We start from the raw sequence: 25254 nt of genomic DNA, 5'->3' as shown, positions 1-25254 counted from the left end.
CTTTTCACAATAAGGAGGCTGGACAAATTCCTCCGAGACAGTGGCTGAGTGTCTAAGTGCTGGTGGGGGGGGGGGGTACTTTCTTCCTTCTTACTGGGAAAATCAGAAAGTTCAGGTTTCCCCCTAGGCCTCGTCCCCTCAGGGTAGGCCTATCTAGCCCCTGCTGCTTCTTTCTTTTAAAGAAAAAAGAAAAGAAAGTAAAAGGTTTTCTAGATGTTTTTTTGTCTAGAAAAGTACAATCCTTTCTCCGCAGCCTACCCCCAAATTGAGCCCTCTCCTGTAGCAAAAATAATTCAATAAAAACATCTGCTGAAGTGATTGGGATCTGACAAGGCATGCAGCATTCTCATCTGCGGCCCCTCTGCTGTGAAGGGAGTTTTCATGATCAGTTCTAAGGAACACCGTTATTTTGTTATTGTTTGTCTTTTTAAATTACTCTGAGTTGCATTTCTTTTTAGTGCCTGATGCTTTGGGGGGAAGCTGGGTAATTGAAGTTCCCTCCCTTCTGCCTTAGGTGGACAAGCTGCTGCAGTATAATAACCAAAGCAACAGCGCAGACAGTGCCTGAAGCTTTAAAACAGATTTCATCTTGACTTCAAGGTCCTGGTAGTTAGGCAGGGCAAGCACCCCCTCCCCATCTAACGGATGAGTACCAGAGAAGGCAAAGGATTAGGCCAGAACTGGAGCCCAGGGCTCCTGCTTTCCCAGTGCTTTCAAATGGGCTACACTGCCCCCTGCCTGCCTGCCCCCACGCCCCTGACCTCCCATCTCAGTAAGCTATGGTATTTCTGCGGCCTTTTAAACTCAAATTATTAGCAATTTTAGGGACAATCTTAGATATGTATATAAGTGCAATAACTGTAAATGGATGTATTCATTAGGCTTACTCACCAATAATAATAACTCATTTTTATGGAGCTTTAAAGGCTTAACTAAGCACTTTGTACACAACAATCCTGGGAGGTAAGGACTGCAGGCATTACCATCCCCACTTTATAGATCAGGAAATGGAGGCTCAAAAAGGGAAAGTCTTATCAAATTATCAGTCAAGACACAGCTTGCCAGGGTCAGCCAGGATTAGAATCCAGGTCTTTTTTTGATTCTTGGCATTTTATACAGCACAGTCCACCATCTCGGCACCATAGTTTCCCTATCTGATTTTTTTTAAAGGTGGGGGTGAAGAGGATGATGACTGCTCCCCACTGGATCCTCACGATGCCCTGTTGTTGTTGTTCAGTCTTATCCTACTCTCTGTGATCCTTTTAGGGTTTTCTTGGCAAAGATCCTGGAGAGGTTTGCCATTTACTTCTCCAGCTCATTTGACAGATGAGGAAACTGAAGCAAACAGGGTGAGTGACCTGCCCAAGGTCTCACAGCTAGGAAGTATCTGAGGGCACATTTGAACTCAGGTTTTCCTGACTCCAGGCTTGACGCTGTGACATTGCGCCACCTAGCTACCCTACACAAGATGTTACTGCCATAAAAATCTGCAGGGAGCCTCCCAGGAGGAAGTAGCTATGAGAGACCAGTCCTGGTTATAGGTATGTACTTGCTGGGAGCAAAGGGATTCTCTCTGAGGGTGAACCTGGCACATGACCCAAGGAAGGGGTGCCTTAAGCTGTCCCGAGAGCAGGTAGCAGCAGCAGGAGGGAAAGCTTTGTGCTAGACCTGTGGCAGAGAGTATTTTCAGTGTTGGCTGACAACAGGCCCCAGGAAGGACTCATGAGTTGGTCACCAACATAAACTCCCATAACCTGGGAAAGGAGGCCAAAGTTTCCAGTGAGCTGGGGTTTGGTTTGGCTTTTACTTACAGCAAAACTGTCTGACTTAACGAGCTATAATTTGACAGTAGTTTGCCCCCGGGGTTATTTCCAATAAGTGGCCAGAAAAGGATTTGCTCTGAGAACCCTAAATGCACCAGTGGCTACCCAAGTGCAGAGAAACCTTGATTACTTGCAATACAACTGAGCAGGCCCCTTTTTGGGGCCTCTTTACTTTCATTAGGAGGAGTCAAACCCAAGGTCAGCAGTTCAGGGATTTAGGACCAAGAACATCATCCATGGCCTGGCTTGGACTCTAGCTACATTCAGCTCCATCTTCAAGACTGGGCAGGTGTTCTCAGAACAATGACACCAATGCCTTCACTGGGAGGTGGTTTGGACCCTGGATCAAATCCCAGCTCTGTCACTTACGACTCTGTAAATTTGGGCAAGTCACTTCTGATCCTCGGTTTCCTCGACTGTAAGATGGAAATTATAATACTTTTAGTCCCTATCTCAGAGAAGTTGTGAGGGACCCTGAAGATGCTATGAAAACTAAGAGTGAGTAGTATTAGGAAACCTGAACTCAGTGAGGGTTGCCATATTCTATTTACTGAGGCAGGAAATTAAACTTAGACATTTTAGAAAAAAAAAACCTTTCCATTCAATTTAAACATTCATTTAAGCACCTATCAAGAGAATACTGTGCTAGGCACCAAGCATGAGACCAAGTTTCAAGAGGGAAAATTTTTTTTTCGATAATTAATCAATTTTTCCATTCCCCAGAATACCCCATTCCATAAATATTCCAGAGAAATGAGGTATGATAAAACTACACAGAGGAATGGGGTAGGGGACACTAGAGTAAAGCTTCCCCACTTTGAAATTCTTGCCTGTTTGCTAGGCTTTGAGAAGAGTTGATGAGGCCACCCTCGGGCGAGTTAGAAGATACCTGCCGAAAAGACTGTCTCTGCTTAATGTTTTAAGGTAAGAGGTGACTGACCTTTCAAGCCAGGCCTTAGCATGTCCTCATCTGGTGACTCCTGGGCTGCCCCTACCATCTGGGCACCTATCTGATGAAAGCACTGCCATGCTAGCCACAGGAGCAGGCTTAGCCACTGCCAACACTGCCCCCATCTACATCATAATTTTGTCACTGATAGGGCCTATGTATCCTAATTACTCTGGTTTTCCCCATAGAGTCTGGTTCATGACCCTAAATTTAATGAATGCTTAATAAATGGATGAATGATTAGTCTGAGGGTTTCCTGAGCTTCAACAAACCCAATATGAATTGCACAGAGGGAGTTCCCTTCCATCTCTGGACATTCCCTTTCCCCTCCACTCCCCACCAACCCCCAACCAGGTTACAGAGAGCACAGGTTTTCCTTGACAGTGCCAAAGAGAGCTTGTTTTCCATATTCCTTTGAGGCCTGTTCTGACCTGAGAAGCATCTCTCTAAAGAGGCCAGAGGATTCCAACACTAGAATAACAAGTTCCCAAGAAGAAGCTGCATTGAAGGCAGAAGAGGAGACTGGTCTATTTTGAAATTAAGCAAAGGCACAAGGAGGCCTTTCAGGATTTGTACCTTGGGTAAGCCCAGGGTTTATACTCTGAACCAGACTACAAGAGTTGGAGGATGCCACTCACTGGTTGGGCTAAGCTCCCAAAGGCCACATGGGCTACAGGAAGGATTATTGTGCACCCCTCCCCTCCAAGGCCTTCCAAGCTACCCGGGCCTACTCTTGCCAAGATCAGAAAGGCTCACCAGTCAAACCTGTATCCTCACAGTGCCTAGCATGGAGCTGGGCATAGACAAGGTGCTCGGTATTAGAAATTTGTCTTTAGGGCAGCCCAATGTCCTCAGAACTGAGGCCCTTTGCACATGGTGGATGATGGGCTCGTGCTCTCTACCCACCAGAGTCTAAACATTTTCCCTTTGTGAATTTCCCATCTGTGGCAGTCATGAGGATACTGGCTTGTGCCAAGGGGGAGCCCCTCTCAGACCTGTAGCTACATCAGGCTACTTCATTCCAGGAAAGTCCAAGACAACCAGGAAGGTGGCTCTTTTTTAATGGAGGAGGGAAGTGCCCCAGAACCCACTGCCAGGTCTATTTGAATTAAGGAATCACAGAATCTTACCAGGGCCCTCGCGCTCACGCAGCATGCAGCAAACAGCAGAGTTAACTGTAAAACAGTGAGAACTGATGAAGATGAAGTGAGGAAGGTAGGGGGCAATCAATACATCATGCAGGTTAGAGGGCAGAGAGAAGACAGGTGGGGATGGTGGGGGCTTGGGGTCACAGTCCCTCCTGCCAACCTACCAGCCAACATCTCAGTGTGAAAAGTACACCTTACCTAAAGCCAACCCTCACAGCCTAGCGGAGACAGTCCTAGCCACCCCGGCCTGCCTCTTCTTCTGGAGTTGTGTGAGCTTGGGCCAGGAGTTTGGCTGCTCTGAGCGGCAGCCTCCCCATCGGTAAAATGACAATAGCTACCCTGGACCTACCAACCTCATGGGATAACTGCTGAAATGAGATCATACACAAGAAAGGGATGGGGCCTGGACCTGGGAGAACTCCCAGATCAAGAAATTCCCTCCTCTAATGCAGCTTGGGACCCCCTTGGCAAACGTTTAGGCTTTGGGTTGCTTAGAACACTGAAAGGGGAAGAGGCCTGCCCAGGATCACAGAGTCAGTTTGTGTCACAGAGTCAGGAAGTGGATTTGAACCCAGGGTTTCCTGTCTCCAAAACTGACTCCATCTACCATGGCATACTGCCTCTATATTCAAGAAGGTCCTTTGGAAAAAAACAAAACAAAACATTAAACTGAGTCATATCAGGTTATAATCCTGGCTCTGCCACTAACTTGCTGGGTGACCTTGGACACATTCCTTCCTCTCTGAGCCTCAGTGTTCTCATCTGTAAAATGAGAGCATAGAAATAAATCTCCTCCAAGTTCCCTTCCAGTTCTGACATGAAACATACATGTACTGTAAAATTCTACATACATGTAGGGTTGCTTTTATTCTTTGAGTGTATGATCCTGCCTTCCTAACTTCTTGATCGACCCCTATTACTCAAGTCCTGATTTTAAGGATGTTTTCTTCAGTTCTTTCCAATGCATAGTAATCTCCTTCCCAGTCTCCCTTCAAGCAGGGTTCTTAACCTTTTTTTGTGGCTGGACCCCTTAGGCAATCTGGTGAAGCCTACAGATCCCCTTTTGGAATAATGTTTTTATGTGCAGAAAATAAAATACATAGAATTATGAAGGAAACCAGTTATATTGAAATAAAGTTATCAAAATATTAAACAAGTTCATGGACTCCTGGGTTAGGAACCCCTGGGTTTGAGACAAATGTTTCCCTAGATAGTTCTCTTGCCTAGGGGCCTAGAAACCTGAAGGAACTCAGGAGAACACTAAAGGGCCAGGAGAAATCCCACTTTTCTGGACAATCTCCAAGAGTCCTACTCCTGGCTCAGTCTTGATGGCAACAGGAAAGCAGGTGAGTGAAGGTGACCTCCCAGAGTAGGCAGTGAATGACCCTAGGGATTTTGTCACCAGAGAGTGAACAGGATGCCACTGAACCTCAACAGGGCATACAAAGGCTTTTCCTAGCTTACAAATAAGGTTCTGTCCCATTGATTTACCTCATTTAGACCAGCAAATTACCTCCCACTCTCTGTCGAAAGAGGAATCTGGGTATACTCTGTACACCAAGGACTTATAGGGAGCAAATGGTCCATGCAGGGTGGTTGTGGAAACCGCTGTCTCCTGGAACCTGTCCACCACACTGGACAGAGTATGCTTATACATACATGTCTATGCATGTATGTACATGATAAAGAGTGACTTCACCCAGGATTCAAGCTGATTCCACAAGGCACATCTGCTAGTTTTCGAGGATTCATGTTGTGGCCAGCTTCACTATATTGGGTTACCAATTCACTAAAAAAAAAGTTCCTAAAGTCATCACCAGGGGAAAAAAAAGAAAAGTCTGAAAATCATTAACCCTTCAAAATGGGCCATGGAGACAAGGTGAAGGGGACTTAGCTGGGAAATTTAAATCACTCTCTTGTTGCACAAACTCCACTGAAGTTTCTTGCTAAGTGGAGAGAGGAGGCTGGGTCTCTCATTGCTGGATGCCTGGAGATCTGACCCAAGACTAAAGGGCTGATGAGAAGAATAACAGCAGCTTATGTCTGACACGGCTTTACTGCTCAAAGTGCGTACCTCATCCTGTGTAGCTGCCCTGGGACGTAGGTAAGGCAAGGGACATTATCCCCATTTTTTCATGTGAGGAAACTGAGGCTGAGAAGGGAAACGACTTGCTCAGTGTCATACACACACACACATGCACATACACGCATACTCATATGCACACGGACACACATGCACTCAACGCATGCACACACATGCACAAGGCACTCACGTGCATGTGCACATACTCACACATGCACACACTCGCATGCACGTCCGTGCATGGGCACACATGTGTGCACACAGTACACACATACTTGCACGCACATACGTACACACAAGCATGCACACACAGTCATATGCGCACGCATGTCCGTGCACATAGGCACACATTTATGCACATACACTTGCACACACACATATAGACCAACAAAGAAGTGGCAGAACCATGGTCCCAAGTCCCAAGCCTAATGCTTTCTCCTATCCCATGGGGCCTCTTGCAATCTGTCCCCTGTCTCCCTGGTCTCCTCTGGAGGTTGAATAAATACTGTCAAAAACCCCTTTCCCTTCTTCTGACTGGCAGAAGGGGTTGAGAATACTCTAATCTCACCAAGCTGGAAGGCTGCAAAGAAGCACAATTAGGTTCTCCTTCTGCTAGCCTGATAATATGTAAAGTCTTCCTGCCCTCCCAACTTGGGGCCAAGTTCTACACCAGACAAATAAGCTAAAGCAGCCCAGGGACCTATTATGGAAGCAGCTAAGGAGGGGTGGATGAGGGGCACGAAAGGGTGGGAGCAATGGGGAGGCTGGGGCATGGAAGGGTGGGGGCAATGGGCAGCCTGAGGAAATGGAGGAGGGTCCCAGCAGTGCTTGCTTGGGTAAGCTCCTCCATTCACTGTTAAGCTGTGTTGGCCCCAGCTGCTGATAGCAGCATCTGGATGAGAGCTGAGTTAAACAGCATGGGCCAAAACCTAAAGTTGGCTACAGAAGAATTCCAGTTGACCTAGATGCTGAGCTCACCCTAAAGCCCAGGCAATCTGGTTTCCATTTTGGTCTCCTCCCTCCCTCTTCCAGTGCCTTTTGCTTTTCCTTGTAGCTTCTCCTGGTCTTTCTCCTGGCTGCCTCTCCCCTCGCATTCTCTCCCTCCTTTGTCTTACCCTCCCAGCAGGTGATCAATGAAAGGGCCACCCCTCCCAGGGAGGCAGAGCCCCTGGAGCCACATTTCTGCAGGCCTCTACCCAGAGAACCCCGAAGCTGCAAGGTTATCCCAACACAAGGCCCAAGGCCTGATCTTCAGCAGGTTCAGGATGAGAATTCAGGGGGGTTGTATAGACAAGACCCCCAACAGCATCCTCCCTCCCAAAGGCCTGTTCATACCTAAACCTGCCCTGGGGGGAGCAGGAGAGGAAGCTATCCTGAGCTCCCAATTAGCCACTTACTTCTTCTTCTCCTTGTCTCTTTTGAGAGTCTGGGAGCTCCCTGCCTGCTGTCCCTGGGACAGCTCGGCAGCTGACTTCCTCTGTTTAAAGGCATTCATTTCTTCATCTAGAGTCTTCTTTTTGTCCTCCAGCTTCTTCTTTTCCTCCTGGTGTATCTTTTTCAGACGATCAAATTTCTCATGCAGCTATAAAAAAACAGAATGAAGAACAGGTAATTTAATTTAAAAAATCTGCACAAACAAAATCAAGGCAGTTCAGACAAGAAAAGAACCTGGAAAGGGCTAGGGGCCTTTGCATTAAATATCTCTGATGAAGGTCTCATAGCCAAGAAATTTAGGAAACTGATACAAATCTGTAATGCAAGAGTCAGCAATGCAGTTGGATAAAACTCAAATAGAAAGGGAGACCATAAGGATCCCAGCCAGTACATAGCAACTTTGAAAAGCACACATTAGGGGTGGTTAGGTGGCACAGTGAATAGAGCACTGGCCCTGGAGTCAGAAGGACCTGAGCTCAAATCCAGCCTCAGACACTTAACACTTACTAGCTATGTGACCTTGGGCAAGTCACTTAACCCCAATTGCCCTGCTTTCCCCTCCTCCAAAAGAAAGCAAAAACAAAAACCACACATTAACATTACGTTCTACTGTATTTTTATTTATTTTGTTAAATATTTCCCAATATGGTCTCTGTCCCCGTCCACTCAGGAATGTTGCTGGCCAGGATGTGGACACCAGCTGGAAGTTTGATACCTCATAGAGAGAGAACTGATCTTGGGCCACAGGGAGAACAGGGTTCAAGTCTTGCCACTGGCTATGTGACCCTGGGCAGATCACTTAACTTCTCAGTGCCCCGGGCAACTCTCTTAAGACTAGAAATTACAGAGGAGGGGCCAATCTGAATTGGTAAAAGGATTTCCTCATCTGGGAGTTTCTTAGATCAATGAAATCCCAGGTCCAGTGCCTATCCCTATAAAAGACCAGTTTTTAAAAGCAGAATTGCAAACTATTAATAATCACAAGATGAATGCCCCAAATTCCTAGTAAGGCACTGTACTGGATATGCAAAGACCAAAACTGGAAATCTATAGAATGAAAGGCTAGGAGAGACTGGACAGAACAATCCAGATAGTCTCTACGTCTTTGCTCCTGGTTTCCCAAAAAGGGAGAAGAATTTGGATTAAAGGTTCTTAACCTAAGGTCCTAAGTTTGTTTATAAGAAACACTTTGACAACTGTCTTTTGATATAATTGATTTCCTTCATAATCCTTTATATTTTGTCTTATACATTTAAAAACATGATTCTAAGAAGGAGTCCAGATGCTTCACTAGTTTGTCCAAGGGGCCCAGAACCCACAAAAGGCTAAGAAATCCTGATACAGACTGTCCCTGACTGTGCGAGGCCACATTAGGACCTTGACCTTTCAAAATGGAGAGAAGATTGGTTCAGAGAATAGTCAGGCCTGCATGTTGAGGGCTGAGGGCCCAATGAGCCTATGGTCTTGTCCATGCATGTGAAGAATACATGTACAGGACACCAGCTGCTGTCCTCAATGTCCTATGAGGTTGAAGGAATCTCATTGATTTCTCTGGGAACAGAAGACCACCCCAGCTCAGCCTCTGGCTTTTTCCTTCCCTTTGCTGTTAGAGATAAGCCAGTGCTGGGCCTCCAGTTACCTCTTTCTCAGCTTCTTTGAGCTCTGCCTCTTTCTCTTTGACTCTCTGGACAAACATTTGCCTCATTTCCTCCTCCTTTCTCTGTAGCTCTCCCAGGAACTCATTCCTCTTGGCTTCGTAGGTCTCCTGCAAACTAGATAAGACCAGTTCATCAGCCCATTTCTTCAAATGGCTTCTGTTTGGCAGAAAAAAAGGCCCCTGATAATAATACCTGGTTCTTACTGACTCCTCAGAGGTTCTGTCCCACCCCCCAGTTCTGGAGGTGATTGAAACACTGGGTCACAAGGCTGCAGCCAGGCCACCTACCTGCGCATGGGAAGCTCCAAGATCCCAGTCCCCTCTGACCCTTACCTGCCCTCCCTCTCAGAGGACTGAATCACCTCTCTCTTCAAGTTAGGCCTTGTGTGCTCCCTTGTCCCACAAAGTATCTCCTAATAAAAGGTGGTTACCAGACTGTTTTCAACTTCGGACAAAGGTGGGGGGAGGGCTGGATGCCAATGGATAAGAGCCCTGTCTCCATCTCCAGATTCAGAGGACTAGTGATCAAAACCACCTCTGATACTTCCTTTGTGACATTGGCTAATGAGCTCCAGCTCTAGCTAGAGCTTTGATCTATAAGATAAGATGGATATAAGTGGATAAGACTATGGATTATCTCTCTGGGCTTCAGTTTGCTCCCCTATATAATGGGGTGGGGTGGGTGGGTTAAGTGGTCTCTGAGGTCCCTTCCAGTCAGGGCAGTGCTTGGACCACTCAAATTGGCTCTCAGAGTTGAAAGGTAAATTTTCACTGAGTATTTATGCCTCAGAAATGACCAAATGCTACAGATCAGGGATGGATTGAGTTTTTTGTTGTTTGTCTAGATCAGAGCTATCAAAAAGGCAGCCCCCCTGGGCCACAACACTCTCCAGTGACGTCAGAACCAGATTCAAATATAATTGGGAAATATTTAATAAAATAAATGAAAATACAACAAATGGAAATAACATTACATTTTAAAACTAAGTCAATATGGGGAAGGGGGGAGGACAGGGATCCCTGTGTATGGATTAATGGTCTCCATTTCTATTTGAATTTGACACCACTGCTCTAGACTTAATAAAGGGATGTAAAAAAACGTTAATGAGAAGAAGAAACTTAATGTGCTATTTTTTCCCCAGAAAATCAATTGTTAAACATTTACTAGTAAACCGCTGCTTCCAGCTCTAGAACTAGGATCCTAGGTGTGACTTTGGACAATTCACTCCATCTCCTTGGGCCTTCATTTCCTTCTCTGTAAAATGAAGGGTCTAGGACACAAAAGACATTAAGAACCTCTGCCTCTAGAAAGCTCTATTAAAGTTAGTCTGACGCCCTCTGGTGGTAGCCAAGGGGCAAACGTTGCCAGATTTTCTACATGTTCATTCTCCCATAGGCCTCAGCTCTTTCTCCCTAACAGCAGGCTTCATGAATGGGCCCCAAAGACTTCCTCATCCCCAGTTAAGCAGATGTAGAAGCTAGCCAGTGTATTATGCCACAGAATCATGCCTGGAGCCCAGGCCCCATCCTCCCCACCCCCAGCCCCCCACCCCAGAGCTGGCTTCTCCTATGAGCTGTACCTAAAGGGTTTATTGTCTGGGTCAGTGTCCTGGAAGCCCATCTCCTCCAGCTTGCAGCGACGGTATAGCTCATAGTGCCGGCTATGGGTCTGCTCCCGGAGGTCTTCCATGTTGACTCGGATCAGCATCTCTCGCAGCTTCACAAAATCGCAGTGGGCCTCATTCTCGACTGCACGGTTAGCATGGTCCAGTTCGGAAGAAGGAGGAGCCCGGCAATGGTGATCAAAGGAATCTGTGTTAGTGAATCTCATCACCACAATTAACGCCCAAGTCCCATTTGTATTCTCCACTGTGTTTGGCAAAGCTAGACGCAGAGTACATCAGGACAAGGAGAGAGTCCAGGGGTCATGTCCTCTAACCTACGGCCCTTTTAGAGATGACATGTTTTCCCACCATTGATGGAAATATCGAATTTGCAATAAGAGGTTAGAGTGAAAATGAAGACATGACTTTTTCCCCATCCAAGCTCATGGACCCCTTGAAATTCATCTACAAAGCCCTGGTTAAGAATCCCTGGTCCCCAGTTGGCCTGGCCTCCTGAAGCTTCCCTATCGCCATCTCCAGACATGGACAGGGATCAGAATCCTCAATCAAGAGATATTCAGTTACGCTCACTAGGCCCTGCTTACTGAGGTGGAGAAGTGGGATTTAGGCATTTTAGGTAGATTTCTTAAAAACCAAAGAGGGAAAAAATCCTTACTTAACCAGAAAATTCAAGCTGCTAGCTGCTGCCTAGCTCTCTGGGGCACCAGCTGGAAGAGAAGTGGGCAGCCAGGGTGGATGGGAGCGCTGTGACTTGGTGACAAGGGGTGGAGAAGGAAAGCCAATGTGGATGGCTCCTTATCCTAACACCTGCCCTACAGACTCCCCCACGCTTTGCTGTGCCCCACGGGGATGTCCCTGTAGACTCCCTCCCTCACCCTGCACAATGCCCACGGGTACTTCCCTGTAGATTCCCCCTCACCCTGCATGATACCCAGAAGTACTTCCCTGTAGACTCCCTCACTCACCCTGTACAGTACCCCATGGGTACTGGCGGGCCTTTACCATCTTGTTGCCAATCTTCAGTTCTTCCGTGCTGCCAACAACCGCAAATGGCAGGTGGCCCTGGAACGGAATGCACGTGCTCAGGAACACAGGGAAGGCCAGTGTGCTCATGGGCAAAGGGAAGCTGCCACCGATTTCATCATCCCTGTCACCAGAATGAGTCACTGACTTCTATGCACCATCACTGTGCTCGCTCAGACTCTGCCCTTGAAGGCTTTATAAGCGAAGACAATGCCCACATGGACAGAGAGACACAGAGAGGACAGAGAGGTCCAAAGGGCAAACAAATCCACATCCCGAGACAGAGGGGACCACTCAGCTTGACTAACAAGCTTTATGAAAGTTGCTGGGCCAGGAGCCAGGGTTAACAGAGTCAAAATAAAAAGATGGTGCCAGCCCTCAGGAAACTTCTACTCTATAAGCCAGGAAATCCTTATTTCCACGGGAACTGCCCTCCTTCCCTGCACTGCAGAGCTGATGGACTCTGGCTGAGGAAGATTGGAAAGACTGCCAGACCCAGGGAATGTGTTGGTCAATTTGGCTAACCTGGTTTCCCCCTCTTTCTCTTGTAATCTTTGTTATGAAGTAGGGCTCAAATGGAAGGGGGGACAAGAAGAGATGTATTTGGAACTGGAGATGATGTAATGACCAAAGGCAGCAATAAAGATTTTTTTAAAAGAAGATGTCCAAAAAAAGAAAAGAGGGGTCACTGTCCATCCTTGACAGATGTAGCTTCTTGTCATGCCTTCCAGGTACCAGTTTCTGTCCCCAGCCTTTCTTCTGGCCTGCAGTAAGCTAAGCGAGGACTCTGGAGCCCTGGACTCTGTTTGGCTATGTGATACTGGGCATCGAGCTTGGCAGCAGCCTCCCCTACCAGCCTGGGAAAAGTGTAGGAATTCAGCAGCAGATAAAGTCTGGAGCTCCTCCAATCCCCTTAGGAATGCTTTTACCCCACTGAAGATGCTCCTCTCCCAGGACCTGGTTCCCCCTTGCCCTTCGGCCCATCTGCCTCTACCCTAGGCCAAGGCAGTATTTCCCAGCAAAGGGCACAGCACACAGAGACACGGAGCCACATTAGCAGAGCTGGAAGAGGGAAGGAACAGCAGCAATTGTCCTTGAGCTGTTTTATCTCTGGGGAGAAGAGGAAGCCACAACCGGAGACTTAGTCCAGGGCTCTGGGCTTACTGGTATGGGTATTTAAGCCAGGCCATCTGTGGGGATCATCAAAGGCCCCACCAAGACTGGTAGGACTGGGCAGAGCGCAGAGGCTGACAGGCTGCACCACAGCCTGTCGGGCCGTTCCTGGACACAGTCACCAGCCCTGCCTCATAGGCAAGAGGGACACAGAGGAACAAAAGCAGTAACCAAGAGTTATTCCCTTGTGCTCAAAAATCCCAGGAAGATAATGAAGGCAGGAAGAGTCAAAGCTCCCTGGAGCGGGTTCTGCTCATCTCAGAGTGCCTTCATGACTGTGAGTGTCAGGGTCACTCCAAGCTCCTCTCCCCAGTGTGGCATTTCATGCCTGCAACTCTCTCCCCACTGAGGCTGCTTTGGAAATGTCACAAGACTTCCCAGGGTGCTCTCCCTTTAAATTGGCTTCAGAGCCTGTTCTAATAATACTTCCTATGGTGTTTGCTCACTTCAAAATGCTTTCACATCTCAGACCTTATTCCATCCTAACACATGCCGGTGAGTCAGACTGGGCCAGTATTCTTTGTTAACCCTAATTTCATAGTTGGGGAGACTGAGGCACAGAGGAATTAAGTCACTGCCCAAATCACTACACCAGGTAGTGTCAAAGCAAGGAGGAAAAGCCAGCCAGCCAACTCCCAATCTAATGGTTTTTCACTGCTTGGTTTTCCTCTCCTGTCCCATGATGTCCCAGCAGTCAATCACAGCACTGCTTTCTTTTTACATGACAGAGGGGCCCTAGAACAAGTCTCAGGATTTGGGGGGATGGAGGCAACTGGGTTCTGCCCTCAGAGGCCATGTAGAATGACTGTCGCCTGCTCTAATGAGCTTCATACCCTTGCCCAGGGGTTTGAACACTGGCACTGGGGAGCACTTGGCAGAACCCTGCTGTCCCACGTCCCCAGGGCAGCAAAGAGGATGCAGTAGGGCCCAGCTGCTCTCCCCACTGAGGGCAGAGAGGCATCTGATCTGCCTCCCAGCTAAATGACATCCAATGAAAGTCAGCTAACTGTGCAAGGTAGGAAATGCAGAGGGGACCTGGCCCTGACCCTCTTTCCCTCTGTTTTAGAGAGCTGACTATCTAAAAAGAAACCCCAGCATTGAGGAGGGCAGAGTGGAAGAGGGGTACACACACATACTCACACATACACATAGATGCGCATACACAGACATATATACACGCACACATGTACACACATACATACACGCATACATGTACACACATACATACACATAGATGCACATGCACAGACATACATACACGCACACATGTATACACACTCACATACATATGTATACACACGCGCGCACGCACACATCCCATACAACACCCCCCAAACACACACACACACACACACACACACCACCCCACTTGGGAGAATGGAATCTCAGTTCCATTCTTCCAATAGGAAGAATCTTCTAGGTTGCTATGAACTGGTTCACATCTCTATAGGCCCTGGGCCTCAAGACATTACCAACTCGGGGAGAAATTTATAATCAAACAAGGGACAGAAGAGATCACCTCCCCGAAAGATGATTTGAATTACACAACATTAAATAGCTTTTACACAAACAAAATCAATAGAACTAAAATGAGAAGAGAAATTTCACTGGGGAAAATGTTTTCATATAAAATCTCTCCTAAAGGTCTGATAGCCAGCATCTATCAGTCAGGAGGACCCAAGTTCAAATCCAGCATCAGATACTTACTAGCTGTGTGACCCAGTGTGACTGCCTCCAAAAATCAAAGTAAAGGTCTGCTCTAGCCAAGATCTATACGGAATTAACCAACATTTATGAGATCAAGAGAGGCAACATTGCATAGTGGGCAGAGAACCAGCTTCAGAGTCAGGAAAACCTGGCTTCAAGTCTTATTTCTGATACATACTGGGCAAATCACTTAACCTCTCACTGGCCCCAGGATGCTTTCTAAGACTGTGCTTGCAGAGAAGGAAGGCAACTTGCCCTGGTGGAGGGAGTTTCCTCATCTGAGAGGTCCCTATACAAAAGCATTCCTAGCTCTAGTTCCTAGCTGTCCCTATAGAAGACCAAGAGCCATTCCCCAATAGCTAAGTGAACAAAGGCTATGAACAGCAGTAATAAAACATTTGCTATAAATCCAGTGACTAACCAAAAGGCAGAACAAGACAAAAAGGAGTCAGCAAGTCACACAGCCTACCTTCACGCAGCACTGTACTGATTTCTTCCATCTGTGGAATGTCTCTCTTCTCACAGATCTCTACCAAAAGAAACTAGCAAACGCTATTTGCAGTTGAAAACCTTTCCCAGTCTGCTTAGTCTACCTTTCTAGTATAATTTCCCATGATGCCCCCCAATGCACCTTGAGGCCCAGCCAAGTTGGTTTACTTGCTATTCTTTGTCCGCGATATTTTTATCTCCTGCCTCTGTACCTTTGCCTAGGCTGTGCCCCTATACCTGGACTTCACCATCTCCTTATCTCCTCAGAATTACAAGCTGCTCTCAAGGCTCACCTCAGGCACCTCCTTAGGAAGCCTTTCAGGATACCTCTAAGTACTGTTTTCTTGGTCCTCAAATTCTATTGTATTTATCTGTTTACTACCTCCCCCTCTCCTCCTCTCCCAGGAGACTATAGCTCCTCGAGATAACCACATCCACACTAATAGGCCCTTAATAACTTTTCCAGAACAACAGAACCAACTGTAGCGCTTGCATGGGGGATGGGGATAACCTCACATCTCCAGGCTTTTTGGGTTAGTGAGGACCCCAAGAGCCATCATAGTGTCCCAGGGTAATGACCTAGTGCCATGGGATAGTCAGTCATTTGCTAATCCCACTAACACTGCGTGAGTTCATTCTCTCCTGGACACTCTCGGGGCCAGGGGCCATTTAGTTGCCCAGTTTGGTACAATGGAGGTTTCCAGGACCCTCCTTCCCCTCTTCTGAGAGACTATTCAGACTGGACTTGGCTTTCTCTCAATTCAGCCATTAGCTCCCATAAGCCCTGTCCATTAGGAGCTCCTTCCACTCAAATAGTGTTCTGCTGAGGCCACAAAGAAGCTCTCTCCCCATCCATCTCTCTCATTAGTCACTAGTCATTTCCAGGAAATGTAGGTGTTATCTATGGAAATTATGTCACTGACCCATCATGCACTTAGACTTGTGGGCTCCTTGCTTTCGCCTCACACAGGGAACTCAGGTAAAGGTAAGCTAGATGGAACACAAGTGTTCTCTGAGGGAAGCTTTGGGAAAGGGCGTCAAGGCTGAGCTGAACTCCTGTGCCCCAGAGGTGGGCCTGAAGGCTTCTAGCGGAATCTCTGGCATTCAAGCATGGAAGGGATCGATGGAATCCAGTGTCCCAAAGACACTAGGATTCTCACTCTTGGCCAGTGCTACACTGACTCTATTTCCCCAAATTCAGGTTCTCCTTCTTCCCATGAAACCCTTCTAGTCTTTCTGATCACAGAAAGCTTTGTTTTATTCCATAAACCACCAATCTGTGGGAGGGACGAATACTGCCACTATCACAATCTGTTCTCTAACCACCAGGCAATACTACCCTGACTGGGTGCTGGACAACACAGAATGAGCCAGGACCAAGAGCACCACTGGGAGACTGTGCCAATGGATGGAGGGATGGCAATTGCCACACCAACATTCACTTCTGAAGTGCCTACTGTGTGCTAGGAGGGCCAGCCAAACTCACAGAGACTCAATCTCGTTTGTTGGCCACCTCACCAGCACTACCATGAACACATGGACTAAAGGAACAGCAGACCGCTGTCTCAAAAGGGCTTTTATTACCAGGTCTTTCCTGAGCTTGGATCCACAAGCCCATGATGTCATTAGGAAAACTGATGCCTCTCAGGAGAGGGCAAGAAAGCCTTTCCCCAAACAGAACTCTTCTGGAAGCCATTAGCTCCGCCAGGGCCCAACACTGGGGATTGTGTTGGGGCCTGATGAACTGGTGGGCTCTCTGCCGTGTACATTACTCATTCCTCCGGAAAGGAGGGAGGCATCTGGCAAACTCTGGGCTTCATTCATATTTCCTCTAAAGTAAAACAAAACCTTGGGCAGGAGGAAATAAGAGAAAAGAAAAAATTGGCTCCCCAGCCAGAAGTTGGCCCTGTGCACCTGAAGGTTCATTCTGTGCCCCATCCCATGCCTGGCCTGGACCCTCTGTAATCTGAGTGAGAGCATTCCAGGGCTCCCCGAGTCAGCCTCCTGACCAACCAACTGCAATGTCCTTGTGCCTTGGGTTGTATTTGCTGGGGTTAAACAGAGTGGGTGGCAAAGGAGGTAGATTCCAGATTTCAGATTCCCCCTCCATATTCTTCCCAGGGTCTGCCTTTCCCCATGTCTAACTCTCTTGCTTGTGCCTTGAGGAGTTAGCCTAATAACCAGCTTGTCCCAAGGGACGAAATGAGGGTATTCCAGTGGCTACCCCTAAGGCTACAGCTGTCTGCCTGGTGTCTGGCAGTCCTCACCCCCAGCTTCCTGGAGCCCCCTCACCATGATGCCCTCTGACTATCTGTAAGCCCAGGGTGACCAGACATGAGATCCCTGGCTGCCTCCACTCCCCAACCCAGGCTTCTTCTCATTTGTTCCCTTTTAAAAGGTCCCATTCTGGGTCACTATTAAGGTCCCCCCCATTCAGATGTGGTATGGAGGGCCCTCAGTGGCCAAGTCATGTTGTCCAACACATAATCCCCTCGAGTGGGCATCCAACCTTCACAGAAAACCTCCAGGGAGAAGGGAACTCCCTACCTCCTGAGAAAGTCTCTTCCCCTTCAGATGCCTCCTGCCACAGGCTCAAGCTCCCTCTCTGCCAGCTCCATGCAGAGGTCTTGGTTAGTACTGCCCTCTAGAGCCAAGCTGAACAAGGGTCGGCCCTTAGGATGCTAGAAGAGCAAAATTACCTAGGCTTTGCCATGATTTTGGCCAATAATCCTATCCTGCAACTGTTTTTACAACTGATTAAAATATTTCCAGCTACGACCCTGCAATAAGCTAATAGATGCAACCAGGGTCTGCAATGATCAAACCCAGACCTAGAGCAGGAAGGGACCACAGAAGCCACCTAGTCCAACCCCCTCATTTGTACACAGGAGGAAACTGAGGCCCAGGGAGCCAAAGTGTGTGTCTGGGGTCACACATCTAGCAAATGTCTGAGGCAGGATTTGAATCCAGCTCTTTCTGACTCCAAGCCCACTCCTATCTCCACGCCATTACTTTTGTTCAGTCATTTCAGTTGTGTCCGACTCTCTGTGACACCATTTGGGCTTTTCTTGCCAAAGGTACTGGAGTGGTTTGCCATTTCCTTTTCCAGATTATTTTACAACTGGAACTGAGGAACTGAGGCAAACAGGGTGAAGTGACTTGCTCAGGGTTACACAGCTAGCAGATGTCTGAAAGCTGGATTTGAACTCAGGTCTTCCTGACTCCAAGCCCAGGGCTCTATCCACTGCAGCGCTACCTAGTGGCCCCTCTAGGCCTGGCACTCTATTCACTATAGCACCACTTAGCTGCCTTTCCAATGGTCAAGCTCATGCTTGGTTCTGGTCATATGGAAGTGCTTATGGTCAGCAGAATATTGTCAGTCTAACCTGCTGGCCTGCCTTTGTGTTAGCCACACTCCCTGACCTCAGGTTGCCAAGAGCTGATGGCTCAACCGCAGTTTTGGAGCTGGCCCCAAATCCCTCAAGCTGAACCTTGGGGCTGTGACTCACATTCATGGTCCCGTTGAGCTCAGCCACAGACTCATCATCAGTAGGGAACTGGTAGATCTGTACTCCATTGCTCACCAGTTCACTGGTGATTTTGATTTTGAACTTGGTTAGTTCACTCTTGGCAATGGCATCTGATTTGGCAATGATGGGGATGATGTTGACCTGTGGGGAAAAAAAGTGATGAGAAGCCAGTCCATGGTCGGTGATGTGGAGCTTCAGGATGCCCTAGACATATGAAGCTCAAGTCAGATGTAGGGGTTACAGCAGGAGAGAAGACTCCTGGTTGGGATGATGGGAAGTAGCTAGCAACTGCTGGAGAGGAGACAAGGGGTGGAGGGGCTGGAAGATGGCAGGTGCCAAGAGTCACGGAGGGGAGACAGGTCTCCTGCCTCCCTCTCTCACTTCCAGGACAATGGGGGCCAGACTCAGGTTAAAGTCAACACCTACCAATTAGGGACTTTCATCAAAAAGACCTGCAGTAGCAAGTGAGCTAGGACCAACTGCCCAGTTTAGAAAGGCCACATGTCAAATGTGGTGATTTGTGGGTGACAGGGTAGCATCCCTGCTGCTCCCCCTACCCAACCCATCCCCCCCTACTCTCTAATGCTTAAGGCAAACCCTTTCCTGCCAGTGTTAGAAAGGAGGTTCAAATATAGTCTCCTCCCCTCACCAGAGAGAGGGCAGTTCCTGACTTACATTCATCCCCATGTGGAAATGAATGAGCAGACAGCATATGGTCACCATGAAGGAGAGAGGAGGGAGGCTGGGGCCACTGACAAGATGCTGAAGAGGGCACAATGCCTTGCTTCCAGGTCCCAGTCAGCTATCACCTTATGCACAGGTGTCTCTGGACCCTGAGGGACCCAGCCTCATAAGTGGGAAAACAAGTCAAAGGTCAAGTCCCATTGGCAGGGATCGAGTATGGGGGGGAATTATCTTTGCTAGATAAGAGGTGACTGGCTATGGTTGTCTCACATCACTGAGGGGCACATGAGGGCTATGACAAAGTTCAGAGAAGCCGCCAAGGCTCTTTGTCTAGAAGAAATACCACTGGGTTGGTCTGAGGCTAGTTGAGGCACCAGCTGCCTTCCAGTTCAGTACCTTGCTGTCCAGCTTCTTCATGGTCACCAGGTCCAGAGATTTCAGCGAGTGACCCGTGGGGGCAATGAAGTACAAGCAGACATGGATGCGGGAGTCATGATAGCTGTGCAGTACCCTTCGTATCTTCAGCTCCTCCTGCAGATATGCCTCGAACTGGGCATCGATGAACTCCACGATGGGCTTGTAGCTAGAAGGAAAGAAGAGAAAACATGGTCCCCATGTGGACAACAATCTCAGAGAGGTCCCACCTGGTCTCTTCCCAATCTTTGTGACAAGAGCTAGCATTTTGGGCGGCTAGGTGGCACAGAGAATAGAGCACCAGCCCTGGAGTCAGGAGGACCTGAGTTCAAATCTGACCTCAGACACTTAATACTTAGTAGCCATGTGGCCTTGGGCAAGTCACTTAATCCCAACTGCCCTACCCTCCCCCCTCCAAAAAAAAGAGCTAGCATTTCATAGTGCTGGAAGACTTGCAAAGTTCTTTGTAACCAACAATCCTGTAGGCTAAGTGCTATCAATATCTCCATTTTATAGATAGGGAAAATTAAGGCCAGAACTTTAAGTGATTTGTCCAGGGTCACAGAGCTAGTGTTTGAGGTAAAACTTGAACTCAGTTCTTCCAGACTCCACTATACCACTCATATCAGATCTGACACACTACTAAAGTCACTTATATCACCTTAGTTTCCATTCCTTCCAAACAGATCAATGATCTTCTAGTCAAGTTATTCCAGTCTTCTCATTGGTGTTTACAATGTTCAGGACCATTCCTATTTCTGGGCTTTTGCTCATGGGCTCCTAGATCTAAAGCTGGAAGGGACCTCACAGGCCATCTTGTCCACCCCCCCCCCCATTTTACAGGTGAGGAAACTGAGACTGAGAGATGTATAGTGATTTTCCCTGGGGTCACATAGCTAGTAAGCATAAAAAATAGGATTTGAACCCAAGTCTCCCCCGGTCCAAGTCCAGCACTAGAAAAAAGGGGAAGGGAATAAGCATTTATATAGTACCTACTATGTGCCAGGTCCTGTGCTAAGCATTTTGCAAATATTATCTCATTTGATCCTCACAACAACTCTGAGGCAGGTGCTATTATTTTAGAGTTGAGGAAACCAAGGCAGACAGAGGTGAAGTGACTTGCCCAGGGTCACACAGCTAGTGATTGTCTGAGGCTGGATTTTAACTCAGGTCTTCCTGACTCCAGGCCTAGCACTCTAACCATTGAACTGCCTCGCTGTCACTACACCAAAACCTTAAAAAGGGGAGGAGGATGGAATTTAGCCCATTATCCCTCCAATCTGGTAAGAGTAAAAAGGGCCCTGGCTTGGTAGTCAAGTCTAGGGACCTAGAACTTGGGTGAGCCCTAAGTGAATTACTTGACTCTCAGGAGCCCTGGCTTCTAACCCTGGTAAAATGGGGTTAGACTAGATACTAACCCATCTTGAATTAGAAAAGCATAAATTAACATTCTCTGTGTTATGTTGTATTTTTGTTAATTTTGTTAATTATCTCTCAATCACATTTTAATCTGGTTTGGGCTGCCCTTAGGAGTTTTGGCACCTTTGCCCTAATTACTTTCAAGCTCCCCCTATCTATGAACCAATGACTCCAGCACAGAAGGAATAGTTTCTGGGGAAAGAAAGGCTATATTCGGTAGAGGAAGACTTGGGGAAAAGGGTAGGTAGTGTGTGATCTGCAGAAGCACATCTAAAAATGCTGCCTTTTCTTTCCTCTGATACCCCCTTGGGAGGAACACAAAAGGAAAGAAACAGGAAGAGAAGTGAAAGTGTTTCCTGTTCCAGCAGACTATTAGTCATATGTGTGTATGGAGGTGAGGGGGATGGAGCACATAATCCCAAAGCTCCACTGAAACAGAAATCTCGTCTATGTAGCCTTGGAATGCACTCCCCCCCCTTCCCTAATTGTAGGGGGGATTCAGGATATTAAAATGTACATGACCTGGGGCAGTGGATATAGCTGGGGAAAGGAGCAGGCCTAGGTTTGCAGTGTCGGGGAAGTTCCCTGCTGGGATGACAGAGGTCTGGGGAAAAGACAGAAGAAGAAGTAAGGAAGCCAAGAGTAGGGCTGGGATGGATGGCCCAGCATCTGAATGAAGGGCAAAGGAACAGACCATGGTGACCAGGGAGACCCAGATGGCCCATTGGCTCCCTCCCCGAGGCAGCCCTGTCCTGCCTTCAGGACAGAAACTTTCTAAGGCCCAGTCACACTAGGCCAGGACTAGCACAGCCCCTCCTCATCCTCACCTGTCCTCCTTGTTGATCTGGTCTCCAAAGCCCACAGTGCTCACCACAGTGAGCTTCAGCCCCACATTACTCTCCTGGAGATCATAGGTATTGGAACGGAGCTGGACGCCGGGCAGGTAGTGGGTGGTTGTCTCGCCTTCTAGCTTGGTGTTGAACAATGTGTCCATTAGGGTGGACTTGCCCACACCCGTCTCCCCTGAAAAATCAAAAGGCCGAGGGGCCTTCCATTACTGCCATAGATCCTTCATGACCTCTTTACCGCCACCTCTTAAGACAGCAGTGTTCGGCGGTCTCCCCCCATCCCCCACATTACCACCTCCTGGCTCTCCTAAATCCTGCCTTTTACAAGAAGTCTTCCTGGATTTCCCTTGGTGCAAGGGCCTTCCTTCTATTCATCTGTCAATTTATCCTGTACAGGACTTGGTGGTATCTCGGATTGTCTTCCACATCTCTCTGGGAGCTCTCTGAGGACAAGGCCTGCCTTTTGCCTTTCCTTGTATTTCTAGCATGGCACACACTTAACAACATTTGCTAACTAAAGCAGTGCCAGCAAGCTCAAATAGAAATAGAGGGCCCCCAAATCAGACACAATCATCCCTGAGGGCAGCATTTTTATTTTGGTTGTTCAGTCTTTGTGACCCCCTTTGGGGTTCTCTTGGCAAAGATACTGAGGTGATTTGTCATTTCCTTCTCCAGCTCACTTGACAAATGAGGATACTGGGGCAGACAGGCTGAAGTGACTACAGTGCCACCTACTGCCCCAATGGCAGCATCCTGCCAACTTTAATGTGTAATATTACCTACATTTTATTGTATTTTGTTTGTTTTGTTCAATATTTCCCAATTATGTTTTAATCTGCTTTGGGTGCACTGGGAGTGTTGGGTGTCCCCTGAAGCCATGGTGTTTGACACCTCTGAACTAATGTGATCTTCTTAAAACATAGAACTGACCATGTCTCTGGCCCTCTTCTCCACTTAAAAACCATCACTAGCTCCCCACTGACTTGAGGGTAAACTCCAAATTCCTCAGAATGGAATTTATAGCTTCCTAATGTAATTCCCACCTATTTTTCCAGCCTTATTTCATAGACTTTCCCTTCATAAGCCAATCACTGCAGTGGCCAGTTATCCATTTTAGCCTCAATGCATCATGGCCCTGCATGATAAGCTTTTCTGACACTGACATAACCATTGCCCAGAATTGTTCTCTCTCCTATCCCTCTATTTCTCCCCCTCCTCCCTTCCTTCTCTCTTCTCCCTCCTTCCTCTTTTCTTTCTCCCTGTCTCTTCCTCTCCTTTTGCCTTCTCTCTCTCTTCTCTTCTCTCTCCCTTTCTCCCTCTCCTTCTCTTTTTCTCTTCCCCCCCCCTTAGTGGTGTACATATTATATACCCAAGCACAATATAAAATCCTTAAGGAGAGATTACTTTATTGTAATTCTTTGTATCCCCAGTGCCCAACTGAATTGAATTAGGAGGCATCTTCAAGATTCTTAAGCCATCCAACCTCCTCATTTTACAAAAGAGGGAATTGAGGGCCCAAAGGCATGAAAAACTGACCTAATAATGTCATTCCAATTTTAAGTGATGTCCAAGGCAGCTGGGTGTCTCAGTGGATAGAGCACTGGGCCTGGAGTCAGGAAGATCTAAGTTTGAAGGCAGCCTAAGACACTTACTAGATGACCCTGGGCAAATCACTTAATTTCTGTCTGCCTTAGTCTTCACAAGTGTAAAATGGGCATAATAATAGTACCTACCTGGAAGGATTGTTGTGAGGCTCAGATAAGCTAATATGGGGAAAGTCAGCACCATAACATAGCAGGCACTTAAATATATATTCCCTTCTCTTATTTCCAAGGTCCTTCAGCTAGTGGGCTCCAGTGGCAAGCTAGGGTCCCAGCTTTTCCACTCCTAATCCAGCCTTCTTTGTGCTTCACCCCAGTGCCTGCCCCTCTTGATCATGCCATGGGATGCCCATGAGAGCTGGGTGACTGTGTAGGACCTCTGTGCTCTTCTGCTTGCTTTTTGGCCTTCACCTTTGGGGAATCTCATTAAGATTGCTTTTTGCTTCTGCGGCAGGGGAGACGATTAGCCATTCTCAATATGATACCATTAACAAACTGTAAAGCAGAAATGAAAATACACTTCAGGGGCGGCCAGGTAGCACAGCGAGTAAGGGCACTGGCTCCAGTGTCGGGATCACCTGGAGATCGAATCCCGGGCTCAGACACCCAGCACCACACCCAGAAATAACTGGCCGTGTAACCTTGAGCAAGTTACTTAACCCCGATTGCTTAAAAAAAAAATACACTTCAATTTTGCAAATCATTTTCTGTCAATCAACAAGGATTTATCAAGTATTTACTATGAGCCTGGCACTGTGCTAAGCCCTAAAGAAACAAAAAAAACCCCCCAGCCATTGCCTTTTCAAGGAGCTTACATTCTAATGTGAGGAGAGAAAGAAAGTAGGCGAGAGTGCAGTGGGACAATCTTTGGATGGCACGGGTAGAGGGGGGTATAGCTGCCAAGCAGGAGGATCTTTCAGGAATGATTGTCTGGTCGAAGGAGGGTGAAAAGATGGGGATGAGAGCTACTGGAACAGACGATAAACTGAGATGGGCACCCCTGCTAGGCCTAGGCTGGGGTACTTAAGATCCAGGCACCATCCTTAGACAAGGGATTTAGACTTGGATAAGTGCAGTTCGACTTGTTTTCCACCTGTCCTTTGCCTAGTGGCCTCAGGCCCAGTGGTAAATCCTGGGAGGTGGCTGCCTGGGGCTAGGGGGCAATATGTGGCTGTACAAGAGGCTGGGGCCAGTATTTTTTCTCCTCTTCAAATACAAAGTTAGGGACCACTAGGTGGCGTTGCAGTTGACAGAGCACCCAGTCTGGAATCAGGAACTCATCTTCCTGAGTTCAAGTCTGGCCTCAGACACTGCGTGACCCTAGGTAAGTCACTCCACCCTGTTTGCCTCAGTCTCCTCATTTGTAAAATGATCTAGAGAAGGAAATAGCAAACCACTCCAGTATCTTTGCCAAGAAAACACCAAATGGGATCACAGAGTCAGACAGGACTGAAATGCTTACACAATAACAACAAAAGACGTTATCAGCCACCCCAGGGTATGAGCAAGTCTGTGTGTATACATGCATGTGCACATGTGCACCTGAGGGGAGGGGAGGAGAGGGCAGGGAAGGGCAGGGCTGGGAAGGGCAGGGAAGGGCAGGGAAGGGCAGGGAAGGGCAGGGAAGGGAAGGGAAGGGAAGGGAAG

General features: G+C 47.7%; 1 protein-coding gene across 5 annotated transcripts in view; it reads right to left on the bottom strand.

Annotated features, from left to right (window-relative positions):
• Positions 1 to 25254, bottom strand: part of SEPTIN6 (septin 6) — a 58998-nt gene that overhangs the window by 8622 nt on the left and 25122 nt on the right. For 2 of the 5 annotated variants that reach the window (XM_069102179.1, XM_069102178.1), the window contains exons 3-10: positions 21986 to 22181; positions 19722 to 19908; positions 18621 to 18782; positions 11685 to 11781; positions 10675 to 10843; positions 9077 to 9209; positions 7401 to 7585; positions 3903 to 3947 (exon numbers count right to left, since the gene is read on the bottom strand). In XM_069102179.1, coding sequence (XP_068958280.1) covers positions 3944 to 3947; positions 7401 to 7585; positions 9077 to 9209; positions 10675 to 10843; positions 11685 to 11781; positions 18621 to 18782; positions 19722 to 19908; positions 21986 to 22181 — 1133 coding nt within the window. In that variant the 3' untranslated portion in view covers positions 3903 to 3943. Of the gene's footprint in view, positions 1 to 3902; positions 3948 to 7400; positions 7586 to 9076; positions 9210 to 10674; positions 10844 to 11684; positions 11782 to 18620; positions 18783 to 19721; positions 19909 to 21985; positions 22182 to 23739; positions 24103 to 25254 lie in introns of all 5 variants that reach the window. The other 3 variants (XM_069102177.1, XM_069102176.1, XM_069102180.1) reach the window with 2 other exon arrangements.

Source organism: Petaurus breviceps, unplaced genomic scaffold (assembly GCF_028583685.1).
Source record: "Petaurus breviceps papuanus isolate PSGF00001 unplaced genomic scaffold, PetGlider_PUasm1.0 532, whole genome shotgun sequence".
Classification (NCBI taxonomy): domain Eukaryota; kingdom Metazoa; phylum Chordata; class Mammalia; order Diprotodontia; family Petauridae; genus Petaurus; species Petaurus breviceps.
Note: the sequence above shows the minus strand (reverse complement) of the source record. Positions and strands in the feature narration are given on the sequence as shown.